The sequence below is a fragment of the Dermacentor andersoni genome, chromosome 3, assembly GCF_023375885.2.
Source record: "Dermacentor andersoni chromosome 3, qqDerAnde1_hic_scaffold, whole genome shotgun sequence".
NCBI classification, from domain to species: Eukaryota; Metazoa; Arthropoda; class Arachnida; order Ixodida; family Ixodidae; genus Dermacentor; species Dermacentor andersoni.
The window spans coordinates 156855521-156867665 of NC_092816.1; the positions used below are offsets into that span (position 1 = coordinate 156855521).

Here is a 12145-nt window from a genome sequence, read left to right on the forward strand (position 1 = left end):
AAAAAAAAACTGTCTCTAACATTTGTTTGTCTACTTTAATTCATTGAATAATTTCAACTGTTCCCTCACCTATACTTTTTCCCTCTAGTTTTCTCCACCCATTTCACCCGTTTTTCACAGCCTGCTTCTTGGCCAATGCCCCGTAGTGGATACGCTCCATAATATAGGAAGCAAGTAAGCAAGCCAGTGTGCCCAACCTATTCGCTAGATCAAAAAGAAGCTGAAGATCGCTTCGAGGAGCTTGGCCTACGTATATTAAGAACTCAGTGCTCATTGAGCCTTAGAACAGGAGGTCTCAGCACCTGTGATAAGCATCTTTTTATTTGGTGCGGTTGAATTTCCTTGTGCGAACATTACAAAAGGCAACATAACGTTTGACAGAAATGAAATCCAACTTTCTCAGCTCCTACAACATAAAACGTAAGAAAGCTGTATCCAGATAAAGCCAACAGACAATGAAGCCAGGGAATGACTTCAATAAACCAGTTTCGCCCGAAAGGCGAAGCATCAATTGCGATAGCAAATTAGTAGACAGTTATACGAAGTAACGATAATACTTTTTCGGTCATATAAATTTGGAAACATTCGCTTACTAACTAAATTAACAAGCATTGTGTCAACGCGCACAGGCAAACATGAACACATCAAACTCGATGACCGCGGGCACTCGCTGTCAAAACGCTGGCGAGAGCAAGCGGGGTAGCAGCAGCGAGCGAAATGTCCTTCGTGCTGTGTATCGCTTCAACACAAGCAGTGCGAGAAAAGAGCACACACCTTACGCCGCCGCGTGAAGTACGCATTGCTGGCGGAGTAAAAGCCTCCCCTCCCTCTCTCACGCGCTGCCTCCCTACATTCCTCCGTTCCGCGTGCGCGATTGAGGCGCGATCGCCAGTTCCCCTTGCGCCCGTAGTGAAATACGCAGCTGCTTCCGGAGCCCAACGCCCCCCCCCCCCCCTCCCTCTCACTCCCCGGCCTTTCACGCGACGGAAGACGGCGTGTTTGCTCTCCGCCTTCCTCCCTCACGCGCGCCAGATTGAGCCGCGATCGTCTGCTCACCTCATGTGCTTTCAGTCGCACATACAGCATACGGCGCATGGCGACGGTGTTATCGCCCTCGGACTTTATACAGAACGTCACGTCGACGGCGACGCCGACGGCAAAAATGCGCCTGGAGTGTCCATATAATTGCTATCGCAATAAAACCACCGCAGTTTATCTCCCGTGCACTGTGTTGCGTGATTAATCGGCGCTTGGCGCGCGATGTCCAGGTGTCGTAGATTCGGTTCTCCGTTGTTACGACTGAACGCGTGGGTCATGGCACTGATGGCGAGCATAGCATTTGAGTGGGGCAGTGTGTCAGCTTTGCGAAGAAGGGTCTCTTTCAAGCAAGGCTACGTCCTTATTAAGGAACTCGTCTGCCGACGCCCACGCGATTGTCAAGCGATTCTCATCTGGTGATGTTCGTGTGAAACTGCAATATCTGCAAGCAGCTGAAGCTGATCGTCACGGAGACTCAACTAATTGCTGCAAGGAGCCAACGTGCGACCGGGGAACGGCATCGACTGCTGCTTCTTGATTGACTCGTGATGTTGTCATATGCCGGAGCGAAGGCACCACATTAGTGGCAGAGTCCGGCGAAGGGGTGCGACAAAATGGGCGGAGTTCTGCGAACAGTTCGACCATTCCGATTGACTGGAATAAAGAGAGAAAGATAAATAGAAGAGAATAAAGGCAGGGAGGTTAACCAGACACACGTCAGTTTTGCTACCCTGCACTGGGGGAAGGGGTATAGGGATTAAGAGAGAGAGAGAGAGAGAGCACAGTTTAGCGCACATTTGAAGGTTCGCACCGAGAAAAGGCCGGGATAAGGTAATTGAACTCCCTCGTCGACCCAGAGAAATCGACTGCTTAAAAATGGACATATAGGGTGCAGTGCGTGCTCACCCATGCCAAGTGTTCCGACGTGTTGTTTGCCTCGATCCAATCCTGTAGACTGCTGAGTCATAATGTGCTTCCATAACCAGGTAGCCACTTGTAAATATGTAAAATAAGCCAAGGCGTTTCTCTCAACCTTCCGATCTCACCTCCTCACTTGCCAGCAACTCCCAGCGATAGAGACGGGCGACGGCATGCGTCCGCTCAGTCAGCTTAGTGTGACGCCCCGCTATAGGCTCAGGCCAGCTACCATGCTTTAAGCACTCCGCAGCCTAGCCCAGCGACCCTCTGTGTGTCTCACGACTCCGAGCCCAGAACCGGGATCCCAACGCCGTGCACTTGTGGTTCTATAGTTATACTCTCTGGAGTTCTTGTATATATATTTTAAAACCAGCAAAAGTAAGTATCGCTTTCGTATATGAAAGAAAACGACTGTCAATTGCTTGCTTTGCGCTCACTTTGACCTGCAGACGGCCGGTAGACACGGGCCGGGTATCTTTATTGTAAGCGGCGATGTCCAGCGGCGGTTGGTCAGCAGTGCAGCACAGCTTTGTCCCAGCCTGGCAGCTTGTTGTTGCCGTTTAACATTGGCTCGCACCTACGAGGTGGTTTGGCCAAGGTTCGGCCTGGAAAGTGCACGAAACAAGGAAGGAAGGAAGGAAAACAAGAGGTGAAAGACAGAGAGGTTAACCAGACTAAGTGCCAGGTTGATTACTCTGCACAGGGGGGTGGGGTAAGGGCAGAACAGAGAAGAGAAGATTAAAAAAAAGAAAGGAACGCATCAATTGGCATATTCTATAGTTTTTCAATGAGTCTCGTTTCTTTTAAAAAGCACACTAGCGCTTTTAAAGCAGTTCGTGCCGACGTCGGCTGGGACCAGGGTCCGAGAATTCTGCCTTTCGTAAGGCGATGGTTGTCAATCTTGTCGACCGTGGTGCTGAGTAGTTTGTGCATTGAAGCGAGGACAATCACACAGAAGGTACACACAAAACTTTATCTTGTCTCTAATGCGATAACTTCGTCCTTCTGATCACACGCCAGCACCCGATCGTTGCTTAGCAATCAGTGCGAGGGTCCACTTGTGATGTCGCGAAAAACGCTGCAGAAGAAACGAACGTGAACAAAAATCGAAAGAATGCCGGCTTCAGCTATGCGTTTATAGTCTTGAATAAGTAAGCTTATTATACAAAAATCATGACTCATTCCACTCTGTGAAGGCGGATGACCAGCGAAGCTGTGCAGCACACGACAAAGAGGTGACACAATATTTTGAACAAAGGTAGGAACAATTTACTGTCTCGATCGGTGGTCCTCGTGACGAAATGTAGGCACACAGATTTATTTTTACACGTCCGCGTTCATTCGTATTATGCATTAGTTATATACATTCGTGTTTTCACTTCGCGATATATGGAGGCAAAGAATTTGAGACCGAAATCACCGCACCGACTGGCAGGGGGCCTGCCGTGAGCGCCTTCGCAGAGGTAGGGGCAGTTTGGGAACGCTGGCATGATGACCGCCAACGGAACCAGCTGTGGAAGAAGACGATGACAAACGCGGGAGCAGCACGTGGCATGAACCATTGCTGCTGATGCTAGTTTTTGATCCCACACAGATTTGTTGGCGGACAGGAAAGATGCATGGAACCCTGGCCATAAATGCTTCTCTGTAAATGATCGGGTGACTTAAAGAAACTTCCGTTAAGTTATATATATATATAGATGAACATTCCAGACCATCGGCTGTACATCTATCGTGTCGTTCTATTTCCCTGTCGATGTTGCTCTTGATCTTCTGGAATCGCATACATTCTTCATGTTTCCACGCCTCTTGCATCCGTTTTCGCACGAGAGACCTCATTCGCACTTGCTCAGGAACATTTTGTGTTTTTGTGAACGACCAAGAAGGCATTTTATTATTTTTTGTCCATGTGACCTGACGGCGCGCCATACGTTCTCTGATTGTTGCTTCTACTATCTCCAGCATTTTGAGCAGAGTTGTAAAGTAACAGAAGAGGGGCATGGCCGGCGCACCATACGGCCAGGAACATATATTAAAAGTACAGTTACAAAACAATTTAAATCCGCCGGCTACTACGCGAACGATTCACGTAAGGTGGCGAGCAGGAAATACGAGTCGATTGAGGGCGACTGCGCAACGGGATGCATAGCTCTGTCGCTTGCGAGATGGATATGACGATTTCACTAAACGGCAGGCAGCGGAGGCGAGGTCGGCCGGAGCAGTCATGGCTGTGGGCCGAGGTATACATACGACGCACTTGAGTGATAACCTCTGGCTAGACGCGACGCATCATTTGGGTGACGGCGGAGTGGACGCGAGACGTCACGGCCACGCCAGCTTCTTCGCGCAAGCCGGCACCTATATCATTTTGTCCCGCGCGGCTTCCGCAATCACAGACATTGTCGTTGTGCCGGCGTTGGCGACGACGACTTTGCGCAATAGGCGGCGTCAGCGAGGGAGCTCATCTTGGGGGAACACGTGCCTGTCATGCGCGCGGGTTTATTTCTTCCAAGAATGGTCGAAGTGGGTGGGGGTTGGCCGCCTCGGGCGTGACATCCTTCGGATAGTATAGCTGCGTGCTGCGGATCCTCATCGGTAGCGCAGTGGTTACGTCGTTGTGCAACTGAACTCGAGGTTGGCGGGTTCGATCCCCGCCGTGGCGCCGTGTGTTCTTTTAACATTATTTTCCTGAGATCGGAAGTAGTGTACGCAAGAATACAAACCAAACGGAAACAATATAAAGTGGCAGTACGCGTAGTGCGCACCTTGCATGTGTTATATTTTTGAAAGGCTTTATGTACGATTTGGCACACACTAAAATGTTTTTTTTTTGAAAGACGCACAGGTAAAGCCAACAGCCTTCTGGTCGTCGTTTGCGTAGCCCACATGTATACATATAGGTTCAGGGGAACGAACAATGTGCGTCTATTTCATTCACGCTGCCCTATGTTGTGCCAGCGGACGCGATTAGCACCAACAGTGTGTGGCCACCGAGAAGACGTATCGAAGAGAAGCGAAATTCGCGCTTGTACTCATAGGAGGAAGTCCTGCAGAAAAAATAATGCGACAGAAACCACATTAGGAGTAACGTGGTTTCTGTAATGGCAGCATGTTTGAGCCAATCAGGGAGGCCGTGGCAGCCCCCTGTGTCAATTGGATATGAGAAGATGGTGAACTGTACAATATGTCGGAATTTGACTATGTCAGGAATAGCGCCGTGTAGATGATTTGTCAATGCCAGCGGGAGATTTCTTGCTTGACGCCGCTCTCTATTTGTCTGGAATTAGCGTGATTCGCGGCAAACCTTACGCGCGCAATCTGATAACACAAGACTCATTCAGTTTAGAATTGGCGACAACATTCGAGAAATTTTGACACAGGATACGCGTATGTTGCAGCGAGCGTTAACAGGGCAACAGCGATAATACGGTGAAATCAAATATCAGACTACTACGCGCGCGGTATCTAGCGTCTCGCCGCGCGCACACCGATCAGGTGCGGCGCTGACCTGTTCTTGATGACGTAACGCCGCGCGTGGCTGCAGCCTCCTGCGCCAGCCAGTCACTCCTCCTATCCACTTTCTCCACACTCGTAGGTTTTGCTCAGCGCTCTTCTTTTTGTCTATCCCCTTACCTTGTTACACCTCTCCATTTTACCGTGCGAGAACGCTGTCCGCCCGAGATTCCAAAGAGCACTGATTAGACAGTTTTAGGCAAGGGCAAGAGGTACGTTCGATACGTCTGCGCCACCTGAACCAGTTCACGAGGTGTTGCACCCTGCCATTCGTTTCAGCGGTGCAGCACTCGGGACCGCTGAACCACGCCGTTCGTTTCAAAAGGCGCAGGGCTGGTTCGGGATTCTTCTGCACCCACTACACTGTCGGTGCCGACTTGGTGCAGGCGTACAGGCGCGAAGCAGCAGTGTACGTAGCAGACGACGCTGCACACGTGCACGAGCGCAGTTAAAACCCCGGTTACGCACGTCTCATGTGTCTACGCAAAGTGGGCGGTGCGTATTTACGCCCCAGTAGCCGATCATGCCTGCAATTCAGGACCTCTCAAACATACGCATTCCGTGCGCGTTAGTCGGACATAACATAACGCCAGTACTGCTTCTGCCCTTTGGCATTCGTTTCGAGTGTCGCGCTGTGCCTGCACCTGAGCAATTTCTGAACTTCTCGTGAAACGCCGTGAACTGGATCTCAGTGGTGTATGCGAATCTCAGTAAAACTTCATTTGGGCCTAGTTGGTACATAATTCTGAACTTAACGTTACAGCGCAAACACCTAAGACGAACCACAAAAAGTGTGTGTCGTGTGGTTCGTTTTAGGTGTTCAGAAGTTAAGTTCAGAAGTATGCGAATCGAACGGACCTAATGATTAGGCAAAGAAAGCTTCGGTTGCATAACGAGTCATCGGTGTTTTGTGAAGTTCTTTGGATACTTCAGAAGCGAGAAAGGAAAGCAGGGGCGGTTAACGTGTGCTCGTGCGTACAACCAGCAGTTATCTCGTCAGCTAAAAATGGAACAGTGAAATAAAATGGCTGCCGAGAGTCATTTTCCGCGCTCGTAGGCAGCAAAGAACTGCGCCTGTGTATCATTGCCTCCACTGTGTCTGCTCGATTCTTAGTTTTGTGCACGGTCCTGTCAACTTGCACCAGCCTTTACTTTTGACTGCAGTGTTACTGACTTAAATTTTGTGTCTGTGTTGATTTGGTTGTCGTTTTGCGCCGCGTACAATATTATATTTTGTTGCCTTTCTTTGTGTGATCCAATTCAAAGAGAAGCATACCCACAACCCCACAAACAACTCGACAGGTCTCAAGAAACAGATTGGAGAAGATTGCAAACCAGAACGTTCCGAAACCCAGTACACTTAAACAGAATAAATTCAACACAATATCCAGACGCTAGCTGCAAGCTCTGCAAACACGAACACGCAGACATGGCACACATCTTGTGGAAGTGCACACAGATCAGTTCAGTATACGTAGAGGACAACATAGAACCGGACCTTCTCGAGGAGCGATGGCTAAGCGCTCTGACTAGCTCAGAACTAAACGACCAATTATGGGCTATCCAGCGGGCCCGGGCAGCGGTGGAAAGGCTATGCCTCACCGCACACAATGCCCGGGTGGCCTGAGCCCGGGCTGGCAACCTCGCAGGTCCTTTTTCCATTAAAGTTTTTTCCGTCCGTCCGTGTGTGCACTGACTGTAAATGTGCTCGTGCTTTGCGTTATCAGGCTGAGAGTTAGCGTACTGCGCATAATATCGTGATATCTAGTTATGAATAGAGCATGACAGACTGTGCTTGACGTGGATGATATGGCGTCCTCTGGCGATTCTTCTTTGAATTATGCCTTCAATCGCATTTTTAGTTTCTGGAGTTCATTTTTTAAATCTTATTTTATATCGCCTGGTCTTCCATTGTCTATATTGTCACACTCGCAGTACTTGATGAGCAACCCGATCTATGGTATATTTGCTGTTGTGCAGGCCTACTCGTACCTGGACACGCCGTACCCGGAGACCGACTTCCCGCCGGACATACGCGATGCGTGCCTCAAGCGGAGCTCCGTCGGTGCCGAGTGAGTACGCCTCAATCAGCCACGTTGCGCCGCAACCTAGGGTACAGCGCGGTAATTACCACACGAATGTTGGCGCTGCTTTTCTGGCGTCGATGTTTCTCATATGTTGTTTCTCGAGTTGACGCGAAACGTAAGTTATTACTGTGGTGTGGCTGAAGAGCCCAGAGACTCTGCGGTCACAAACGCAAGAGGGAAAGTTTTAGGATATCCGCAAACTTCTAACTGTTCGCGGTTAACCGGGTTACCAGGTAGGTGTATACGGCAGACAGAGCGCTGGTAGCAACATCTTGTGACGAAGAGTCCGAGAGCACCACAAGGCTATTGCTGCAGTATGCCACGTTCTTCTTGAACGGCTAGCGTAGAGGTTTGGCAGCGAGATAGTCGTTATTGCGCAATATGTTTACAATATTTCTACGACGAAATTCGCTCACGCGACCCGCAAATTTACCAAACACGTCGCAGTTGGACAAAGCGTCACAACAAGTCCCTATACCTACTTCAATCGATGCTGCCATCCACGGCTCCCGTAACCCTGGGTGCTATTGCGGACGTGGTCGATATTCCGCCATGGTGTGAAATTTGGTAACGGCGGCATTTTCAGCCAATCAGAGAGGCCTGAGCAGCCCTCTGGACCAATCGGAGCTGACAAGATGGCGAAATCGACAACTTCGCAGAATGTGTCAACTTCCACAACAGCACTCCCCGGGAACCGCAAGCTGTAAAAAGTTTGCGGACACGCTAGAGCTCTCCACGTGTCCCCGCGGGACTTTGGATATTAGTAGGGAAGGTTGCCTCCTCAAGTTTCTCCGCGATGTAATGCTGGCAGAGCAAATGGCTGAGCAGCGCGGGCGGGATAAGCATGACGAGGGAGACACAAATAGCATGGCACTAAGCCTTTTGCGTCCCGGATCGATTTCGTCCTCGGCCGCCATTCTCAACCGCAGGTTTTACGACGCACTGCCCTACTTAAGCCGTGCCGTACTAGGCGAGCGGCGCTCGCACAGAGTAACAACTGCTCGCAGTATTTGGCCATGCTCCAGGGTCTGCTTGCAGCTAGCAACACGCCTTCCTCCATCCCCGTCCGTCCCCCGATAAGCATGCGCTAAACACTCGCCGACATCCTTTTGTTTATACGCCGTGCAACGTGCATTTAGAGTAGTTAGGAACTCTACCTGCAGAGCTAATTCGTTTATCTCGCAATACTTATCGCGCAATGTTGAGAGACACTTGAAGGTCGCTACGTATGGGCGACAGTTCGACATTGACGTTCTTCACGCCTAAAGGATTTGTTAGGTTACATTAAACAGTCATGTCTTGCTCGCAGTATTTTAAATAAGTCTGTGGCGGTGTTCATTCGAGTACGAATGGCCCATATTTGTCGCAACAACCGTTGGCGATAACGAGTCGCGATATAACCATTGTGATATAACAATATTGTGATAACAGGTTTAGCTCTCAGAACGTAAGAAGCCGCAAAGATAAACTACACGGGGGCGACGTTTGACATATTCGTGCACTGCCCCAGCCATTCAGATCCTGCTTTAATTGCAGTGCTACTGCCGCTAATGGTTTAACATGTTTTTAGGCTTACCTGAGCTTTAAAACAATAATCGTCATATATATATAATAGGCAAATGCGCCCGAGCTAGATGAAGTTTACTGTTTGGGAAACAAGACAGCCAGGTCCGAGAGGGCGCACAATTTGCTTAAAATGTATAACACCAGAGCTTCTTCCTCTGTAACCTTACCCTTGAAACCCCATGCTTTCACAAAAGTTCGCACTTACGCAGTCTAAGATATATATATATATATATATATATATATATATATATATATATATATATATATATATATATATCTGAGGACCTGCGCACACGAGTTGACGGTTGCACATGAACGAGCGCCCCTTTCATATTAGGACAAAAAAAAGAAAAAGAAAACGAGAAAGTGACAAACACAAGCTGGCGTTTTGAAACCGAGTACAAGGTTGAAATCGAATCGTACGTATATGCAGCGGGACGCGTCACGGCGAGAGTGCGGAAAAGCCGCGTCGCGCTCGGTGCAGGTCAATGTCACGCGGCGGCACCGCGGCAGTGAAATCTCCTTTATCCATGATGCAGACGCGACGTTAACGACCGACCGTCCGGCTCAGCGTGCCGCGGGCTGTGCAAGCAGCAGAACGTTGCACGGGGAAAACACGAAAACGGAAAGAGAAACAGGTTCACCGCTGCGGAGGCGTAGTTATGACTCTGCTGCCCGCGAGTCTCGCAGGCGCATTGTGCAGGAGGTATATACACAGTAACATGCGCCCACATTCTACAAGGGGGCAGCGAGCGTTGTCTCCTAGGAAAAGAATGAGAGTGAAAGAAAAAAAAAACGGGGCGGGAGGGGGGGGGGGGAGGCATTTCGTAATAGTCTAGGAGGAGCGTTGCCGCAGGCCTGGGATTCCCAGGCCCATCGCTGCGTGCCGAAACGTCAGAATGCGTTCGCCTTTCTTTCTTCCTTTCTATCATTGCTTTCTTTCTTCGTTCCTTTATTTCTTTCTTGCCTTCTTTCGTTTTTCTTTCATTCGTTTTTCCGTTCACAATGCCAGGACAAATTGCTTTGAGGTCACTGGCTTTGTGTACTCTACGTGCTCAAAGTGCCGTGCTGTACAAGGAGTGAATAAGTCATGGCCGTCTCTTTTCTAAATTCGTTTCGTTCCCGCCGCAGGGTCCGTGCAGCCAAGGTGGTGGTGGTCGGCGACGTCTCCGTGGGCAAGACGTGCCTCATCACAAAGTGAGTGCTCTCGCCCCGCTCGAGTCGTGACCGCGGGTCGTTCCGACGCCTTATTATGCGCTTGACGTCGGTTCGTTCCACATATTGACCCGGGGACGTCGACACGCGCCTCTCCAGGTCGTGCCCTCGGAGTTCTTCGAAGTCGACTCTTAAATAACTAAAGACCAGTGCGGGAAACGATGCAGTGGGTAACAATGCCGAAAGGCGCGCACAGTGGCGAATCACGCTGGTCTCACCCGTCCGCTTCACTTCTACTTGTTTCGTGTCGTATTTCCTTGCGCTTTCTAAAAATGGGTTATTTTTTTCCTAATTTGTCTATTCCTCCACGTATAGCCACGAACGATCCGGCTCGTCGTCCAGTATGCCACCTTACTGAGGTCATCATAAACCTGCCTGGTTTGTAAGGGCGCGTGCGCCATCTTGCTGTGTATTCGTAGCACCATCTATCGGGTGTTACTGCCGCACGTTCCTTTGTGTTATCCAGATGCGTGTCTCATTCCTGTAAAGTCCGAAAAAAAAAAAAACGCGCAAACGACGACGGACGGTGAAAGACACGGCACGGTTGCTGCGGTTATCTTCAGCACCGTCCTTTGTGCTGCTCTTCTATAGTCTTTCCAACTCGCCCGGCTCTCGATTCGTGTCGTTCTTGTGTTCTTCCCAACTTCTTTTCTTCCTTTATTTGCTCTCCGCTTCCTCATTAGTCATGCCTCCGCCTCATTTATGTATCTTTTTGTTCTCTCTCCTATTGGTCGCGCACCATGCCCCCCCCCCCTTTTTTTTTTATTGCGAAGCAATACTACTTTAGGTCGCACTTCAGCCCGTTCCGTGGCGAGGCGGTGGTAGGCACCATTGACCTTTAGCGTGACCTCGCTGCGTGACGTCACACCACGTGACCTAGAGTGACGTCACACCAGCTGTGTAAAAACGGGGCCCTATCTCACGCCGTCGCGAGGCGAGGCGGTAGCCACCAACGGCGGCTACCGTAGTAGCGCCCCTGGTTAGAGGAGCCGCCCGCTCCTCTCACCAGGGGCGCTACTATTGCTTCGCAATCACCAGGCTTAACCAAGCTAAGCCACAGCCGCTTTCTTTTTTTGGTCTCTGTTGATCCCGGGACAAAAGTATACCGTGCACCCTCAGAGAATACGCTCAATTTCGTCTAATTCAGCAGTGCACTTTTTCGGCGAGAAAATATATTAGTTGTCCCTTCTGACTTGGATGTTGCGTACAATGGCGATAGCAAACTTCAGTGTTTTCTCAGTATTTTGTTAGTTTGTTTGTATCTATAGTTACCGGTTGAATAGTATAAATATTCAAATGTGTTTTAGAATTTTACTTCAAATTATTACACTTCTAGACGACAGCAACCTTCGTGCCTACCAACCGACTTATAACCGCTGGATTCTTGTCCAGCTCCCAGTTTTGGATGCGCGCAATCATTTGAGGAAAAAAGCAGACAAGCGAAAATAACGTGGCGGTCTTCACTGCGGCAGAATCATGCCGTCGCAGCAAATGAGTTTGGAGCCGAAGTAATCGCTGAAGTCTCCTGCCTTCTTAAAATCTATTTTCTCTGTGTTCGTTTTAGCGTATACCAATCTAATCTCATTGCATTCGTAATTAATTCACAGGTCTTGCGAGACAGAGAGAGTGAGAAAGACAAGAAAGCTAAAAGAAAAATAAATTACATAAAGCCAGTCTTACAGTTGCCATACTAACGGTTTTCCTCGTCGTGTTGCTCAAACTGGTTTATTATACGGTCGAGTTCTTTTGGGGAGAAAAAAAGAAGAAAAGAAATGTTACACGTTGGCCGCGGCTTTTACACAATGTGT

General features: G+C 49.3%; 1 protein-coding gene across 1 annotated transcript in view; it reads left to right on the forward strand.

The window, feature by feature from the left end:
• Positions 1–12145, forward strand: part of LOC126524570 (ras-related protein Rab-36-like) — an 84640-nt gene that overhangs the window by 32036 nt on the left and 40459 nt on the right. The window contains exons 2-3 of the mRNA XM_050172875.3: positions 7450–7541; positions 10254–10319. Of these exons, the coding sequence (XP_050028832.1) occupies positions 7450–7541; positions 10254–10319 (158 nt within the window). The remainder of the gene's footprint in view (positions 1–7449; positions 7542–10253; positions 10320–12145) is intronic.